Raw genomic sequence first — 19,174 nt, forward strand, 5'->3', positions numbered from 1 at the left:
CATAGTTTTAAAAATATTAACATTTTGAGCATTACTTTTTTATTGTCTGTGTTTCGATAGTCACCATATGTTTGGTTCCTTGATAAATCTTATGTTTTCATCACAATTTTCAAATATCCTCTATCCTATTTGTACTTTTATTTATTTTACTGGATAAACGCTCTAAAGAATTAAGAATACCTGTTTAAAGGTACATCTTTGAACAAACAATTTACTTGCCATGACTATAACACCTGACTGCATTTACCACTTATAAATGTTACGATAGATAATAAGCGTAAAAATAAAAGAATGGTAGTAATAAAAACTCTCACTGCAGCAAACCTGCACAGGGAATTTCCTTCTATCTGGTTGTATTTTAGTATATTATTTCCTTAAACATGTCAGATTAAGTACCTATTTAAATAATAAAGGTTAAAAATTATCTAGGTTTGCTGCTGTAGAGAAGGAAAACGTGTTTTAATGTTAATAGTAAAGATACTGTACAATAAATAAATTTGATAAACTTGATCGAAATACATCGATAAACAAGTAAACAGTGTACTTTTTCTCCATAGAATAACATGGGGATTTTAAATGTATCTTTATACTTTCTCTCCCCATACATAGTATAGAAGAAAGTGTTTTTTCGTAAAAATTGTCAAGTTTGAGTTTTGGGTGGCCTGTAACTAAAAAATTATTTTCGAAGTAATGTCTGTGTGTGTGTGTTCTTATACAATGTACAATAAGTACACTATATATTCATTGCATAACCCCTTAAAATGAACTAATAGTTTGGTAATACCCTTATTTGTTCGCCTACGGAACTATTGAGGAACCAAATAAAACAATAAATGTTTTAATCACAATAACAAATATTATTTTATCACCTACTCTCATAGCCATCATACTGTTATTGTAATATGTATGACATGTTTCTGTTACCCACTAGGCAAAATAATCTTCGTATACTTTCAAACATACCACATAAAACATCATTATAAGAAAACAACGTTTAATTTTTACACACTTCACTTAACTATTTGGCTGTGATCTTCAGCCATCCTTTGATTGGTAAAATCTTACTCCTAATAGCTTCGCACCCTCAGAAACTTTTACTGGGACGAGGATGAAGACAGACTAACAGACTTCTGGGTAGAAACCTCCTTCAGGGGTTCAGGAGTGGCTTTGACTGGGTCCTTCACCTCGCAGACTGTACCCTTGACCAAATCTGGGATGTGGCCTTTGAAAATGCGATAGTTGACCTCTTCAAAGTCCAACTTCTTGTAGATGTGTGTTGGAAGACGGTCAGTCAACAACCAAAGGTTGCTTTCTGTGTCCACCTAAAACAGATTAGAGTTAGGTCGCTGTGAGAAGATGAGATTTGGAGTACTTTGGAGATTTATGAATACTCAAAGTTGAAATCTTGTAAATGTGTGTTGGAAGATGATCTGTTAACAACCAAAGATTGCTGACTGTGTCCACCACCTATAAACAGATTGGAGTTATATTGTTGAAAGAAGATTACAGATTAACATTAATTAGAAGATTTATGAATACTCAAAGTTCAACCTTTGACTATTGATATAACTGGCCATTCCATCGTCGCATTAAAGTTGTCACAAGTTTAAAATTAAATCGTCGTCGTTGATGTGACCAACCAACAGATTGCGTTGATCTAAAACTTTTTTACCAAATCAAACTAATTGAACAACTTATTGTGAATTGCAGTTGTTATGACTCATAAACTTGGTAAGCAACAGAAAATAAGGTAGGAAATAGAATTTTAGACGCAAGTGCATTCTGTGACTGTCTAAAACAACTACGTTATTCTTTAATAAAAGATTTGCGACAGCTGGTCCATATAGATGGGATGTCTTCTTCAGTATCCAATAGTAAATTGGTCCAACCAATCAAATCTTCAATCCAACAACTCAGACGCGTACTTTAAGCTGGATATAAATGGGGAGAGAGTGTAGAATTGTTTGAGAGGATCAGCTGTTTTTCAATCCCAATGTTATAGGTCAGCTGTGTTTAGTTTCGAGCTATAAACGTTTAACTTTTCTCTGGATCTTGTGTGTCATCAAGTGGACCTGCAAATGTCGTATTTTCGAGAGTCAGCTGTATTTTAAGTTTGTACTATTTATGTAAGGGGACGAAATTGGCCAAGGAACATAAAGTCGATTTATTGTTTATAATGGCTTAAGAGTAACCATTCTAAGCATTACTGTTAAAAAGTTTTCTTAGAACTAAACACATTAAGTGTGTTAGAATTAATGTGGATTATCAAGTGGAGGTTCTGTACCAGTCAATGAAACTAACGGACAAGACCGTAAATCTAGACAATTAATATACTTGTATATAATAAAATATATTTCCAACGAATTGGACAATGATAATGACAAAACCATAATAAAAAAAAACAAAACAAAAGTGACAATCAATTTAAAAAACAACAGGGCAGGCATAAATTGTACATTACATACCTTAAGGTCGTTAGGGAAGATCATGGTCTCGTTGTCGGAGGCAATGAGGTGATTGGTCTCCGGAGAGTAATCTTGAGGATGAGTGAAGGAGTTCCAGCATCCAACGCCGTTCTTGTTGATCTGGGTGTAGACCAGAACACCGGTCTTAGGGTCCAGGAAGGAGGCTGTGGCTTGGCCGAGAGCACCACGAGATCCAAGCACCTATGGTAGAAACAAATTAATGTACAGGGTGTCCCAAAAATAATGGATCAAATCTACAGCTTAATATACGTGTTACCAAAGGTCGTTGAAAAGTCAACTACGGCTAGTTTTAAATATTGCGTCTTTAAGGTTTTTTTAGTACCCTTCAACAGTAAACAGCTGTTCCATTGTTGTTAGCAAGTTTGCATTTTCAAAACATAAAGGTGCAGTATGGAGGTGAACTTGAAAGCACAGTGTATTTGTTAGAAGTTCTCTGAATACTAAAAAAAGTGCCAGTTCTTTAAAAATCACGTTCATTAAACCATCTCTTGAATTTTATATTTTTATTGTATCAATACTCCTATCTATCATTAACAGTATTGAATGGTTAATAGAGTCGAAATCTGAGGTGTGATTTTTTGTCAGTGGGTTTGTACCTATGCTCAGTATTAGTGTCTGGGACTGGGACTGATAAGTCACACATTGCTGATGCATGTCCGGCCACACGCACTATCTTTACCACTGTCATGTGACTCATGCTGACGGCATTTCCCTGTCTTTAGATCCCCGCACACACTAGCAGTTCAAACCTGTAGTACTGCAAGGTTATCTTAAAATTGTATTGTATAATCGTGGTAAGTGGTGATCGATTTCGGTTGGACACTCCAATCATCATCAGACCCAATAGGCAACCCATTCGCCTATTGGTTCTGATGAGGATTAGAGTACTAGACTTATTTGACATATTTTTTTACTTTCAGGTAATTGACTAACACGTACGAAGCTGATCAAGATTCAAGAAGTTGTTCCAGACTACACTACTGCGGGGTGAAATTCCAACAAAATCAGCTGATTTACTAATGTTTTCGTGTTGTGTTGATTATACCTACGTTTTGTTTTTTATCTTCTTCCTCTTATTTTAGTCTTCAGAAAAATATTAATAAAATAGACGAATATTATTGTGGATCCTAAGGAAGGCACCAACTCAGCCTCGAAACTAGTTGCTTAAATGCAATTTGCAGGTTGTTTGACTATTTATCAGTAATACTGAGGCTATAATTTTGTTATGAATATTAATTGAATGAAATTTACGTTATTCATATTTGATAAGTTAGGAATTTAAATAAAACAGCATCAGGTAGCTTAATTTCCTAATGTTTTACTTTCCATGGGTCAGCTGGTAGGTATTATACTCTGTATGGTGGAACCTGTCAACTGTCCCTTCGTCTACCCGGGGACTGGCCAATGGTTTAGACGACAGGTTCCACCATACAGACTATAGTGTTTTGTTACTTACCTTGTAGGCATAGTAGTCGTCGTTAGCTACAGTCTCATTCTGCAGAATCCTGGAGTTAACAGTAAACTCCATAGTGCTTGATAACGGATGGAAGTAGATAGTCCTAGAAAAAGGATTATATACAGCATTGTCTCTGGATTTGTTTATGATTAAACTAGCTGTTGCATACGTTTTAAACTAGGATTACCTTGAAAGTCATGGACAGTTATGAGTAAATTACAAAGGTTTAACAATCTAAATATTTTCTGCTAGATACAAGGTAATATTTTCTTGTTAGTATGGTATAAAACTCAATGCGTGAATTTGAATTTAAATAGAATATAGATTTTGAAGATAAATTATGTTTGTCCTCTTTTCAGTGAACTCTATTTTCCTTGGAACATTTTAAGAACTCTCCGAGGGATGATACGTAATTTAGTAAATTATAGAAGGGGTTGTTTTTACGTTTGCATTAGACATTTCTTATTATATAAAATATACGATATTTTAAAGAGTTGATAGATTATGAAAGATGACATTTTTCATGATTAGATGAGTACTTAGTACTTCAACAATGCCCAAATTGGTTGGATGTACTCTGTACGAGGCCATCATTCTATTTACTGGCATTCAAACCACATTCCATTTGTGAATTGACAAACGTATCCTGCTCCAGTTTCCTGTTAGTGTTAACAAATATAGGTGAATTTTGATGTCACAAAGCTCAATGCAGGTTAACCGATTTTCGTATGAGTGATCTTAATGGTAAATTAATATGAATTATTTCCTTAGCTAAAAATCGTGACCTTTCCGAGTCACTTATTCAATTTTTTATTGTAGTTATGGTACGAACCATTAACTTCAACGACAACATTTCAACATAAACTTAACAGTGTCTTAGAGTAACTTAATGGTTGCCATGGTAGGCCTACACACTTGTCTCATGGCCACACCATCAAATGATAATGGGACATTCTATGAGTGTCTTCACTTATTTCTGTGGGATCTTAAAAATTTATAATCCTAACATTTTGTTTTTTATCACTCAACCAATAATTATGTTACAAAGTCCTGTACTAAATATTTGGATGATTTCACGTTTGTATGTGATATATCTAGTTATGCCTTAATCAACTATGAAAATGGTCTGATGTTCGGAAATTCTCTCGTACTGTATAGCTAGTTTATAGAGAACTCACAACAACCTTTATTGCAAATTCACCACCCTTATGTTTGAAGGGCAAACCCAAACGTTTCAGACGAACTCTGCAACAACGAGTGGTACAAGAATGTTTTATGTTTCATCTTCAAATCCTAGGATTGTTCGACAAATTTCTTCAGGCTGGTTTTAGAGGGTCGTGGCATCACCATTCACATTAAATCTCTTTGAACCCGGGCATTCAGGAACCAAAATCTTGAGCTCTACCACTATAGTATGTATGATAAAATCTGTCACCTGAACCTTCGTCTACGTTAGGACTGTCCACTTGTTTTAGGCCCCGGCCAGTTCCAGGTAGACCTGTCAGGAGACAGGTTCCACCATACATACTATAGACCAGCAAACTCCCCAGTTGTAAAAGCAGTAATAATCTTTTAAGAAGAAACGATTACAAATTCAAATTTATCCAAACAAAACAATAACGGATTGCACTTCCAAAGACTTACCTGTATCCGTCATTCTTGTCGTGAGGGGCGAGCGCCAAACTGAATATACCGTCGGTCCACTGGAAGTTGACTCCTCCGACGTTGTAGTTCCCAGAGAGAGGGTCCATGTAGAAGAAGTGGTGTTTGATGCGGTAGCTCTTGTCGGTCTCTAGGTTGTAGACAATGATGGCGTAACTACCCAGGTCTGGGATGTAGGCATGGGTGTGCTCACACTTACCAGGAGCTACGTCAACCACGATGTTGGCGAAGAAGGAGTTGTCTTTGACGTGGGAGGGGTCGAAGACATACTGGTGCACAAGCTGGAGAACAGAGGGAAATTGTTATCAAGTTGTGGGAAGTTTGTATAGTCTGTGTGATGGAACCTGTCTCCTGGCCCTACTTCAACCTAAAGAGTAGCCCAGGGTCAATCCCAGGTAGATAAAGGGTCGGAAGATATTTTCCATCATACAGACTATGCAAAAAGGGCTCAACAAGCTATACTCTATATAATGGAACCTGGATCCTAACCCTTCGTCTACTTGGGGAGTGACTAATGGTTTATAGACAAAGTGTCAGGACAAGTTCCACCATACAGACTATAATAGTTCAATGTTGGTAATTGATTAATGAAGTAGCTCATAGTAGTTTTTCAAACATTCAAAATTTAAGATCGTGTCGAATAAATTTAAAATGTATAAGATTAAGGGAATAATTAAATATTTACAAAAATTTTGAACTAAAACGTTAGTTCATTGCCTTACGAAAGCAACCTAGATATAACTTTGTTTGTGGACCGTGAAGAACCATTATTCTTATCAGCCTTGATTGAAAATTAAATTCAAACGATTACAGGATACAACGCTGGTACTGTAGTTGGAATCGGTGAGTTCAACCATAGATAAATCAACTCATAGATTAGACTTCTCATCCCATTGTACATTTTGAAGCTTGTTTTTAGTGTGTAGTTCATGTCCGGTGACACTGATCACTACTATCGACGAATTTTTTTTCTATTATTTAAAGGTTACATTTATTTGGCTAAACGAGGTTTTAAATTACTAAAATAACAAAAACAAGTTGTAATAAATACGACCTCTAGAATTCACCAGACGGAACTAAAAATAAAATTTTCTTCAGCTGATCCATAGGACGAGAAATCTGCTAAAAGAGTATGTGTTTATCTATGGTTAAAAACTTAAAGTTTTGTATCAAAAATTAAATCTTTTTTTAAGATATATTTAATGTTATTTAAAAATACTCTACTACAAAATAGGAGAAGCATGAAATAGCTCGATTATTACTTTTTCTAAGAACCTCACAGTATTACACGCAAATTAATCTATTTCATACTTATTATAAATAAATATTATTAACTTCCTACCGCAAACCTACTCATTAAACTTAATATTATTTCAATAAGGAATAAATCTGGAATTTTTAAGGAAATATTTTAATGAAAATCCAATCAGGGATATGGAAACTCGATTAGTCTGCAGGTTTGCTGCTGTGGGGGTATTTTACTACCTTGTCAGTTTTCAGGTCGTAGATGAGTATCTTGGGCGGAGTGATCTGCTCAGCTTTGCCAAGGATGTCAGCCAAGCCGGTGTCTAGGACCCAGAGTCTGTCGCACTCGTCCGCGCGTATCCTGAACGTTGACACTATCTTGGTGGTGTTGTCCTTCTCGTAGATCTTGTGGGAAGCCCAGTCCGGGTAAGGCTTGAGAGCTGGGGATTGAGTCTTTTCCTCATCTGTAAGATAAGTTGAGATGAAAAACCTTTCATTTTATCATTACCATCTTGCTATTTGAAAGATTATTGAGGATAATTTTCAATTGGTAAAAATTAAGTTTTCACTTTTCAGGATCAGGAATATGGTGCTGTCTGATGTGAGAAAGTGCCTGAAACATAATATTAGTACATAAACCGAGCCAACAATAGAAAATCTAAAAAACAACATCGAGAACTGTAATTACTATACCCTCTTTTATCCGGACTCATCTGGACCAAGGGCAGTCTGGATAATGGGGTATCCGGTTAAACCGACGTTCCCTAAAACTCGTTAAATTAGCACCTTGGGAATAAGTCGAAAACCAACCAAAATATTTTACTTAAATTAGGAGAGCATTGCATTTATACATGTGATTACTGGTCTCAAATATTTCCCACAAGAAAAGTCGTTTCAGTACCGACTACGTCCTGGTGATCCAGTCCGGTTAAAGAGATGTCACTTCTGCCTAATAGAATCCGGATAAAGCGGTTTTCGGTTAAAAGGTGCCTGAATTAAGAGGTAGTAGTCAAAACAAGAACAAAATAACCTGGAAAATATTACTAATACAGGGTAGGTAACATAATGGACACGTATGCACTATGGTGGCACAAACCATAGGTATTTACTAATAGTAATTAATAATTACCATCACACAATTACTTAATTGAAACTATTATCTTGGAGCATTAATCTTTATTTCATATCCCTCTAAAATAACTTTTTGGGGAAGGAAGCTTAGGAATTAATTGGTTTTAATCCAAATGTACTGATAAATCATATTGAGGAATTTCGTACAAAAGATTTTGTTTCATTAGTAGTAGAGAAACCCAAATTCTCTTACCCAATTGGGAATTTCAAATAGCAGAACATTGACTTGAATTTGAAGACGGTAAAACAAGCATAGCCCGCCGTTCGACTAAATACTGAACCCTGCGGATTCTCTTGCTTTTCCATGACATTCATTCTGGATTAGAGTCTTAATAAAGGTGACTAGTTTCTATTGTACACGTGAAACGTATACTGTACATAATCTATTCTAGGACCAAGCGAAGCTATTATGTTATTTAAGCAGAGGTTTACTTATTAAGTGGATGTCCAGTCCCACTTAGAAATTGATAGCGAAAGCAAAACAGGTGACTGGGATCAACTATAACATGTTGATATAATTTCAACCAACAAAAAACACAAATACAATATTACCAGACTAAACATGTGCAAAACGCGTTCTAATGAGTCTTTTGCAACGAATCGTAAGTTCAGAGACCGGAGCGATCGAGAAAGCGCAAGTTAGTCAACTAAATCGATCTATTATAACATGTTGTTAGCAGAACTTTAACCTACAAAATACAAAAAACTTATTGTAAATCATTACCAGACTGATCAAAATGTGGAAAACGCGTTCTTATGAGTCCGTGATTCGTAAATATGAAAGACCGATGCAATTGAGACAACGCAAGTCATCAGTTGAGTAGGTCCCACACATAACATGTTATTAGAAAACTTTAACCTACAAAATACAAAACTTATTACAAATCATTACAAGACTTCGCAAAACGCATTCTAATCATGAGTTTCGCAAACATTCGTATATATCATCGACAGGTGTAATCGAGAAAACGCAAGTTGGCTACAAGACCGGTTATAAGATGACAAGGGTAGTAGTGTTATGCAAAACATTTGAGTTAATTAAAATCTAACAACAGTTCATTTATTCTAAACCAGTCGAACCAGTGGCGTTTGTCAAGTTACTTTCACTGAGCGACCTCGTGCGCTCGACAGCTGTGATGTATCCAAGGTGGCACACCCGGCAGCCTCTGAGGCACCTGTAAGATGTTTCGAGAAGGAAATGGTTTTAAAACTAATCGGTGTCTCTTTACATTTTCATAATTCATTGCGTGATTAGTAATACTCGAATATACACATTCCAATCGCACAAGAAATTGTGGTAGATCGATAGATTTAACACAACTTTAATCACCAGCTATGCACATTTCAAAACACCCATCTAAAATCGAGGAAGTAATTTAAAGCAATAAGTATTTAAATAATCTGAAGTGTTCCTAAAAGAAGAAAAAAGTTAAACGTAGGTATAGACAATGGTTAAACCATCTAGTTTTCATAAAATGTATAATTCCTCAACTCTTCTGTCCTGTTATCTTTACCCAATTTGTATTCTTAATTTGACAATCACAACTAGACTGTGCTCAAATTGGAAGCATCAGGCCATCAAAATTCTATTTTGATATCTATGTTACAATTTTTTGTCAGAAAAACGTAGGTACAGAAACCAAAATAATTCAGCTGATCTCAAAGATGGTACTTAGACAAACTTTATTTAATTCTCTCTCTGACACTCTGAAGAGGAAATAAAGAGGCTGTGGAACTGGGAAAATCTATTTCCGAAAGCAGAGTTCAAACTGGGTGACGCATAACTAACTGCCGTGTATGTGAACATTTGATTAACAGTATACATATCTCATAAGAGAATGCGAGGCAATAGAACAAGAAACAGGCTCATTGGGTTTTAATTTTCTTGATTTGTAATGATTTAACATAAAGGCTCAGTTTTTAGCCGATAATATCAGACTTTGAGCGGCACAATATTCCAACAGGATGACGATCACAGGCCCTAGACACCTTGTAAAGTGTGTCACCATCAGCTTCCTCCAAAAATGATAATTATAATTTCTTAGCCATTATTTTTGGACCGAAATGTCATCTAGTTTTGTATTTAGAGCTGATACAAGATTGAATTGGAGTAGAGTAATGATCCACACAATGCCAGTCAACTTGCCTGACGACCAAATTCCATGTCGATAAGGTTGTTTCCACGGTCCATAAACATATCGGTCAAATGGCATGTCGAGCAAGTGACATATCGGTAAACGGTGGCCCCACCAATCTTTGTGGCTTCGTAACTGAAAAAATCAGCTGTTTCCTTTAACCATCTGTTAAAACATCAAGGACCGCTGAGTTTCGTTTTTCAACCATCAGAAAGTTACAGACCTGCAATGAAAATATTGCAAATATTTTCCAAGTTCTGCGATGATGAAAAACTAATTTACTATTGATACGGATTCATGCTGTCGAACTGTTGTCATCTTACCGTTAAGGTCGATGTAATTGAGGGAAGCAGGTATCCCAGACTTCCAGCGGGGGACTGTCACGAACAGTTTGTTCTTCCACACTTCCACACCCAGAGGCAGGTTATTCTCGACGACAAACTCCCCAGAGGCTACGGCCTGTTTGCGAGCTGCTTCGTCGGGGTAGTGGAAGTCCAACTGCTTCCAATGGAACACCTCCTTGAGCGCTGGGTTGGCGAAGCCCCCTGCTACAGACACCAACAGAAACAGTCCAGAAAGCTTCCTGAAACATCAGACATGCATTAGTAAACACTCATACTTTCTCTAAGACTTGGCTTACACTTAACAAACAAAACGATCAAATGAAAGAATTTATTTATTGAAGCAAGGGTCATTATTAACTGTTGATGGTTAATATTATTTTATTGTCATTGAAATTCAAAAACGTGTAGCCTGCATTTTTACTAGGGTGACTTTTAGTGCTTCGGTGAGGGCTAGGTGTTTTAAAAATTAGTAGGACTTTACGAATCAAGCTTTCGATCTTATTCCAGAAGTACGTGATTTTGGAAATATTTCAAAACCCCATAAGTTCATCAAGAACTGTTTTATTTCAACACAACTCAAATTTTGACATTGTTCCAACATTATTAGTGACTTCAACAGACCTAATGCTTTGCTGCTACAAGTGCTGTATAATAGATCATTTAAAAACCCGTCTATGCAATGTAAACGCTGTTCAAGTGTTCCAAATGAAATATTCAAATAATCTATTTTGCGTTGCCTAACAAAGCTGTTAATTGCTTCATTAACACAATGACGTAGCCTACTTTGTGGACATATTCTAAGCTGACGTATGTAAAGTGAGTTTAGAATGGAATGGATGATCTATGTAGCTTAGTTTCTGAGTAAGATCAAATTTCACTCACCCAGTTTCATTTAATATAATACTAATTATCTAAGGACAGTCAGGACCAGTTTCGATCCATCAAAAAACTACCGCCTTTTCTCAGGACCGAACCGGCTATCTTTAGATTGCCAAGCTAGTAGTGTAGCCACTTAGCTGTCCAACATGTTATTCACACATTAAAAACAATTTGACACTATCTAGGATATCGGTTTACACTATAAAAAGTAGAGGTCCTAAACTGTAACCCTGATGCACCTCAATGTTAGTAACACCACGAACAATTGTATGTAAACATGTTCATCATTTGACACCGTAACTTTCTTGCATATCAATAGTATTATGTAACATGATGATTTATTGTCATCGGTTTCATCATCCGACGAACAACGAAATCAATTAGTGACATGAATGAAGAAAGCTATTGCGTAGTCGTAGGTTAACAAAATGTCAGAAGTCAAACAAGTAAGATTTCCTTATACACACTACACGTACCTGCAATGGTGCAATGACATTTTGAACTTTTGAAGACATTTAAATACTTACTTCGGTGAAAACATAGGTTATCTCTAGTCTATGCTTGGGTTCAAATGTAAATTTCAGTAAATTAAATCTTAATGAATGGAGCTATTATTCTATTCAAGCTATTCACGTAGGTTGAAGATATGTTAGTCGGCAACAATGGGTAAACGTGTTAATGGTGAATGGTTAGGGATTTACTTATGTGTTGCTCAGTAGAGCAAGATTAGATCTTACCAGTCCGAATTTACAAAGTCCATAATTTTATTGCAATTTGTACATTAAAAAAACATAAGACATGTCTGGCTAGGAAGACAATTTTAAAATGAAATAAAATATCATTAATTTATAAATGTGAGGAATTGGCAAGCTTTAGCTAGTTATCTGGGAAGTGCTTGGAAGTATTAGTGAAGGATGGCAACAGAATTTAATTTTTGAATATAGTCGTATATTGTTTATAAATTTTCAAATCCATTGCACTGCTTGTTAAACTCATCTATAGTTTAAGAGCAGTTTGTTTTTATTTGTATCCTCTTTATTTTTATCTTTTAATACCTTTTTATTATAGTTTTTCCACAAATATAAATTAATCTGTTTATTGCTGAAAATATTTTAATCTTTCATAAATTCGAGCAGATCTAAGGTCAACCAAACGGACGGTTTTATTAATGATTTTATGAATACAAAATGTATGATCTAAATTTAAATTAAAATACATTTAATTTCATTGCGCATTTAAACTTATTTATACATTGTTGTCTTCAAGAATTTATATCTTCATTGACATTTTTATTTCGACACTTGTATCTTAGAATTTCACATTATAGACGAAGATTGTGATCGAAGTTAAATAATGTTTCTACAAACATTATATTACTTCTTACAGACTGGATGGACAGTGGGCCTTCTCGAGATGTTAACATCAGTTCAACGAACCAAGAACATAACTCCTATATTGAGTACGTATAGATATCAATAACAGAGAAGTTTACTCAGTACATTGTATTGATAATCAAATGTCAATATCAATACAGACTATTTTATCGATTTCTGTTCGAGAGTATAAATTTTAACGAGAATGTGACCTCTAATTGCCATGGATATTTGCCAAACCCTACAGCGATCTCTGAGCATAATCTATTAATCGCGGAAATAATAAATTTGCTTGCATTAGCATCTGGTTGCCTTGACGACCGAGGTCACAGATGCGACCTTGGAAGCCGATTTGGAAAAATACTATCACTTATGGGTTTATGCGAAACAGCTGAAGGAAAAGGAAGCCTGAGGTAATGGTGAGGTATATAAGGCCAGTCGCTTTGCCTTTTGTGGCCGGTCTATCTTCTTACTTGAAAATCATAAACTATTGTAAATATCAATTATCTTACTTCCATGATAAATTTGCAATTCAAATTTCCTCTGTATACAGGGTATTTTTTAACGCAATCCAAACTAAAAATACCTACTGAGAGACACATTTAAATTACAAAACAAGTTTATATGTTGGCATCCCTGTTTCTGTTTTTTTTACTTCATTGCTTATCAGCTGATTTGCATTGTTGCAGAGTTACCTATGAAGTGTAGTGCAACGATGTACAGAAGAAGTGTAATTGGGAATTTATTGTAAATAAGACTCAACATGGTGTCTTCCTAAGGTTAAAGAGTTAGAAGAATACGTTAAAAGTAAATCATTGGTTTTACGAAAAAAAAAAGGATTGAAATTGAGTTTTCAGGTGTGATTCCAGCACGTATTAAATCAATTATTATTAACATGTACAAATTGTTGTAAATAGGATCCATAGTAAAGAAGAAAAAACGTAGACCTATAATACATACTCTATTTCAGCTTAAAACACAATGTAAAATCTCATTTACAATGAATTCCCAATAACACTAAACCTAAACCTCATAGATAACTATGCAACAATGCACACTTGTAATAATTGGGTTGTGTTAAAAAGAATCCTATATTTTCATTCAGAGTAGCTTATTTTATTGTAGACAATCACGTAAAGTAAGTTTTCAGAAATTGAAAATCCTACCTATTTTTTCAGCCGCTAAATTCTCAAGAGGCCTAATATTTATACAGTGAAATGTATAATGTAACACAATATTCACAAGAAGAAGTTTTATTAACTGTTCAATAATAAAATTATCAATCCGAAATGCGTACTTCAGCAAATTCTGCGGATGAAGTTAACAATGAAAATTTACGTAAAATTTCCTCACTATATCTGATTCTTTTTCACCATAGGGATAATAAGAACCGCTTTAGCATGTTTTGAAAATAACCATTCCCGCTCTAGAATGACGGAATGAAATGTTACTTACCTTTACGGGGTAGCTATTCTGTTTAGTTGCTTTTACTTGTTTTGTTCAATGTAGAAAATAAGTTGTTACATAACTAATAATCAATTTAATAATGATAAAATATTTAAAAACTTAGCAAGGATATCTACGGACTTGGTCACATTGTATTCGTAGATTCTCCATGCAACTGTGAAATTTTTAGTATAAATATTAGTATCAATAATACGTTAGTTATAAAGGCCAAAGTTATTAAGTAATCCCTACAAAATTGGAGCTTGGGCAATCAAAAATACTTTGCACTGCTAATTTTTTGGAGTTTGAATAAAAATTATGTGTTTATACTCTCATGATCCCAAATTGGTACAGTACACATTGTCTTTCACTCTTGGGACACACAGGTCTTTCAAACGTATACCATGTGTTTTATAGGCTTAAGAATATGTATAAACGTTATTATAAGTAAATTTATTGGTTAAGTACACCCTTAATATATATATATTTTTTTAGGTAATTAACTAAATTTGATAGGCCTATAACTTCAGGTCTAATTATTGGATTGTAATTATTAAACCATCAGTTTGCAGGAAATAATGCCCTCTAAATATTTAGGTAGAATTATAACTGTATCTTGATTTATTACATTGGGTCATTTTGTAATTTAAAAAAAAAGTGGTTTTCTATGAAACTTTTTTCACTTTAGAATATATACATTTACAATTCTACCTAACTATTTACATAATAGCATTTTAAACACTTTGTAAAAATTAAAATCATGTAGCATAAACCGTTTTGAAGATATATCAAATTTAGTAGTAAAACGTTTTAAAAATCTGATTTGCGGGAATCACACGTTAAAAGTTACACTTTGTAGTTTTACCTATTATTGAGTTATGGATCAATTTATTTGTTCATGCAAGCATTTTATTATTATTTATTATATTATTTTGTAACTATTACTTAATAATAATTTTATTATTATTGAATAAGTCAACGACCGAATTTTTCAAAACTATTTACAGTATTTTTCTAAATATGGCCTAAGCACTCAAAAACATTTTATTTTTTATTTTTGACTAATTTTTCTCATTTTCAGTGTTATGAATAATAAATAATAGCCAAATTTAAAAATCACTTTTTTGAAACAAATTTCATAATTTCACTGCCATATCCCATTAAGTTAGAGTAGAAAAGGCTATAATATTCTGAATTAGAACGCCCTATGTCTTTTTCAAGCTACGCAATACAAAGAACACAGCAGGAGTCACGACCACCAAACACACAGACATACAGAAACCTCGTCCATAATGACAGATAATTCTTGTATCTTAAAAATTGTCCATGTAAGTTTCTTTTGTGATAATACCAGAGAACAAGTATTAGGTTGAAATAGATCATTGTATTTTTTATATACAGGGTGTTAAATATATTCTGTCCCAATATTTCAAGAACGGCACTGCACAAAATGAGTGTTATATGGGGAAAACATGCTTTATTCGATACAGTAACTCAAAAACTAAAAGAGATGCGGAAATTTGAATTTGAAATATGCTTGGAATCATAGAGTTCAATTATATGGAATTTATATATAATATTATTTGATTTTTCAGTTTGGATATGTAATTATTTTCAAAAAAAGATTTTTTACATTTTAAATTTCAACCAAGAGTAGGGATATCTGTAATTTCAATTAAAATATATAGGGTACTCAAAATAGTGTTTCACTTAAAGAGCGGCCATTTATAAACGATAAAATAATTGGTCAAATTCTGATTTCACCAAAATGTTTGTACTAATAAGAGCATTAAAATAATGTTAAGAAATATGTTTATAATTTAAAATTGTGGAATTTGAAATAGTTAACCTCTTGTTTTGGTACATACTGTATTAAAAAAACATTTAAAATATTTTTACGTTATTCTTTGGGGTACGTTTGATGGGGAAATTGTTTATTTCATTACTGTAGGACCAACGGTTTGTCTGAAATCAAAAGTGGACACCATACGAGGTTCATCCTGTAGATTTTTACCATAAGCATTCTTGATGTTATGAAACATAAACAACCCCTAAATTACCTCAGCTGCCCCAAAAATAATTGATCTGCAAGAAGATACTTGTTTGTTTGTGAGTATTATATTTCCAGTTTTTTTATACGGAACCCAATTTAAAAGAACCGGGAGACAAGTTTTAACGATAGAACAGGCTTATTATATGTTGGTATCCCTGTGTTCATCATTAAAAAATATTATCATTATCATAAATAAATCGCCATTAATATTATCATTAGTGTTATCATTTATTGTGTATGGTGTCTTCATTTCCAATCAGGGGATACGTTGTGTTGCATAGTTATCTATGAGGTTTGTTATTAGGAGTTTATTGCAAATAAGACCCAACGCGGTGTTCTCGGATTGATGGAATACAAACGTTTATTTTTTATACTATGAATGAGTTTCTGTTTAATTAAATGGGTTTTCATACATCATGTGTATCTAAAATGTTTTTTAATACATGTGCGTGATTGGATAGAAAGATTTTGACAAGCAATTATTGTAGTTGCTATAAACTCCCAAATACATGTTGAATTTGCAACATCGAAAAAAATTTAATTATGTAGCTACAAAAATTCACAAAAATATTACTTATGTGCAGAATCAATTATAGTCTCTACTTATTGTAGCTGCAAAAATGCCAAATAAATTTAGCTTGTGCAGGATCGAAAAAAATGTCATTCACTTTATTGCTGCAAAATAAAGTAATTAAGTTACTGTAGTTGTGAAAAAATCTTTAAACTTTACAAGCAGGAATGATAAGCACTATCTAAACTTCAAGAGTCCTGCACTTACATGGTGAAGGGTCCGCTTTCCGTCGGTTACTGTGATCGGCTTCAGGTCATCAGGTTCCTCTGGTAGTCATTGCCTCCCCCCTCTCCAGAACATGTTGAGGCATTGGCACACAGTCACAACGCAATACAATATTGTATACAGGATGTCCCGTATGTAATCAGCCAAACTCCGGGGAAACGTTTTATGGGTAAAAATATAACGAAAATCCACAATGCAATTTAAAAAATGCCTCTTTATAAAGATGTACACTATTTTGTCTTTTAGTATTTGAAATGTCTATCTCTAAAACTAATAAAGAAATCTTTATGACATTTTGTATTTGATTTTAATCAACTATAAGCCATTTTCAAAAAGATTATCATAAAAAAAATTATTCGTTTCAATTTGTATAACTTAAATTACGAAAAATGGGTAATTTTATAAAAAAAGTCAAGAAAAACATTTTTTTGTTATTTAAAATATCCTATCAAACGATAGCAAAATCAAAATAACCTGTTTATATGTTTTCCTCTATGTTTAAATTGTGTTTTTGATGAGTTGTAAACTTTGAAAAGGTTTTCTTTGCGACCAAAAGTGCAAGATACTGAACAAATCTTTGGACTATTTGGTGAAGGTATGTAAAACCTATTATTTCATCAAAATATTTCAGGGGTCAGAAACATGAATTTTGATGAAAGACTCTATGGATTGTCCTTATTTTCCTAGAGGCTACCAACGACCTACCAACACTTGGCTCAATCCTTCTTTATACGATGGAAAATAATTATTTACACATTTTTTTAAAGAGTTTCAAGAATCAAGAGTTTTATTGCCATTGACCTTTCTTTGTACTAAGGAATAGACATAGCCAAAACACATACAAATCATTTAAAAAAAAATTAATAAAGTACAAAGTTTGCAAAATACTTAGTTAATTAAAATATGACATGTCTAGAGAATATGGATCATGTAGATACACATCAAAATTCAGTATCAACTTTTGTTTTAAGAAGTTCATGGATGCCGTAGAAAGGATTGCTTATCAACCATTCACATAATTTAGATTTGAATATCTTGAAGGATACAGCTCTGGCTGAATCAGACAATTTATTAAAAAAATTATGCAGTTTAGTTTATGACTATTGCTACTCTTTTTAAGTCTATGAGCTGTTATGTCTAACTGTAGTTTATTCCTTGTATTATGAGAATGAAAATCTTGTCTTATGTTAAATTCATATAGGTTTATTCTTGTATACTACATAATTTGATAAATGTGTAAATTAATTATTGTCATAATTCTAAGCCTGATGAAAAGAGGTCTGTAGTGATCCACAGGACCACTCCACAAATGGTCTGAATAACTTATATCTGTAAAATAAGAATTCCATCTGATTAAGCCGAAAGCCCCCACAGCATTAGTCCATAGGATAAATGTGACTGAAAAAAGCAAATTATGCCGTTCTTAAATAATCAAAAGTAACAAAATCTTTGAGTTTCCAGATTAGGAAATTGACGGAGAAAATTTGTTTACAGATGTTTTCTATTTGTTCTTGCCAATTTAATTTAGAATCTATACAAAAACCTAGCAATTTGACTGAATGTTTTTCAATTCCATCGGAGAGGCCAATTAAAATATTTTGAGTTTTATCTTGATTACATTTAAGCTTATTCGCTGAAAACCAAACAGAAGCTATGTTTATGGCTTCATTGGTCATTGTATTTAGAGGATGAATGTCTTTAAGGGTGGCGATTAGGTTAGTATCGTCTTCATATATTACAGAGTCAATTCCAACATTTCGAGGCAAATCATTAATACACATTAGAAATAGAAATGGTCCAAGGACCGAGCCCTGTGGAACACCAGAGACCACCTCTCTTAAGCCAGATTGTGTCCCTCCAACTGAAACATACTGCTTTCTATTACTTAAGTATGAATTAACGAAACCTAATTATGCATCCTTAATGCCATATAATTTGAGTTTACTAACCAAAATGTTATTAGGAACTCAACCAAAGGCTTGTTAGGTCAAAAAATGTGAGAGAAACAATTCATTTGTCCTCAAACGCATTAATATTTTTATTAATAACTTTTAGAACTGCAGAAGCAGTTGACTTTCCTTCCCCTAATCCAAATTGCGAATCTGTCAATATATTATTGTTTACAAAGTGCCCATTTAATTGTTCATAAACAACCGATTCAATTATTT

General features: G+C 33.7%; 1 protein-coding gene across 1 annotated transcript; it reads right to left on the bottom strand.

Moving 5' to 3' along the window:
• Positions 1–836: 836 nt before the first annotated feature.
• Positions 837–17,096, bottom strand: LOC128998549 (protein yellow). The gene is made up of 7 exons (XM_054424735.1): positions 16,989–17,096; positions 10,439–10,698; positions 7,090–7,313; positions 5,587–5,885; positions 3,943–4,045; positions 2,466–2,666; positions 837–1,322 (listed from the first exon to the last, which is right to left on the bottom strand). Coding segments are annotated over exons 1-7 (1,317 nt in total). The 5' UTR covers positions 16,991–17,096; the 3' UTR covers positions 837–1,094.
• Between the last annotated feature and the right edge of the window lie 2,078 nt (positions 17,097–19,174).

Source organism: Macrosteles quadrilineatus, unplaced genomic scaffold, assembly GCF_028750875.1.
Source record: "Macrosteles quadrilineatus isolate MER2022 unplaced genomic scaffold, UCM_ALF_1.0 Scaffold_7__1_contigs__length_78375512, whole genome shotgun sequence".
Classification (NCBI taxonomy): Eukaryota; Metazoa; Arthropoda; class Insecta; order Hemiptera; family Cicadellidae; genus Macrosteles; species Macrosteles quadrilineatus.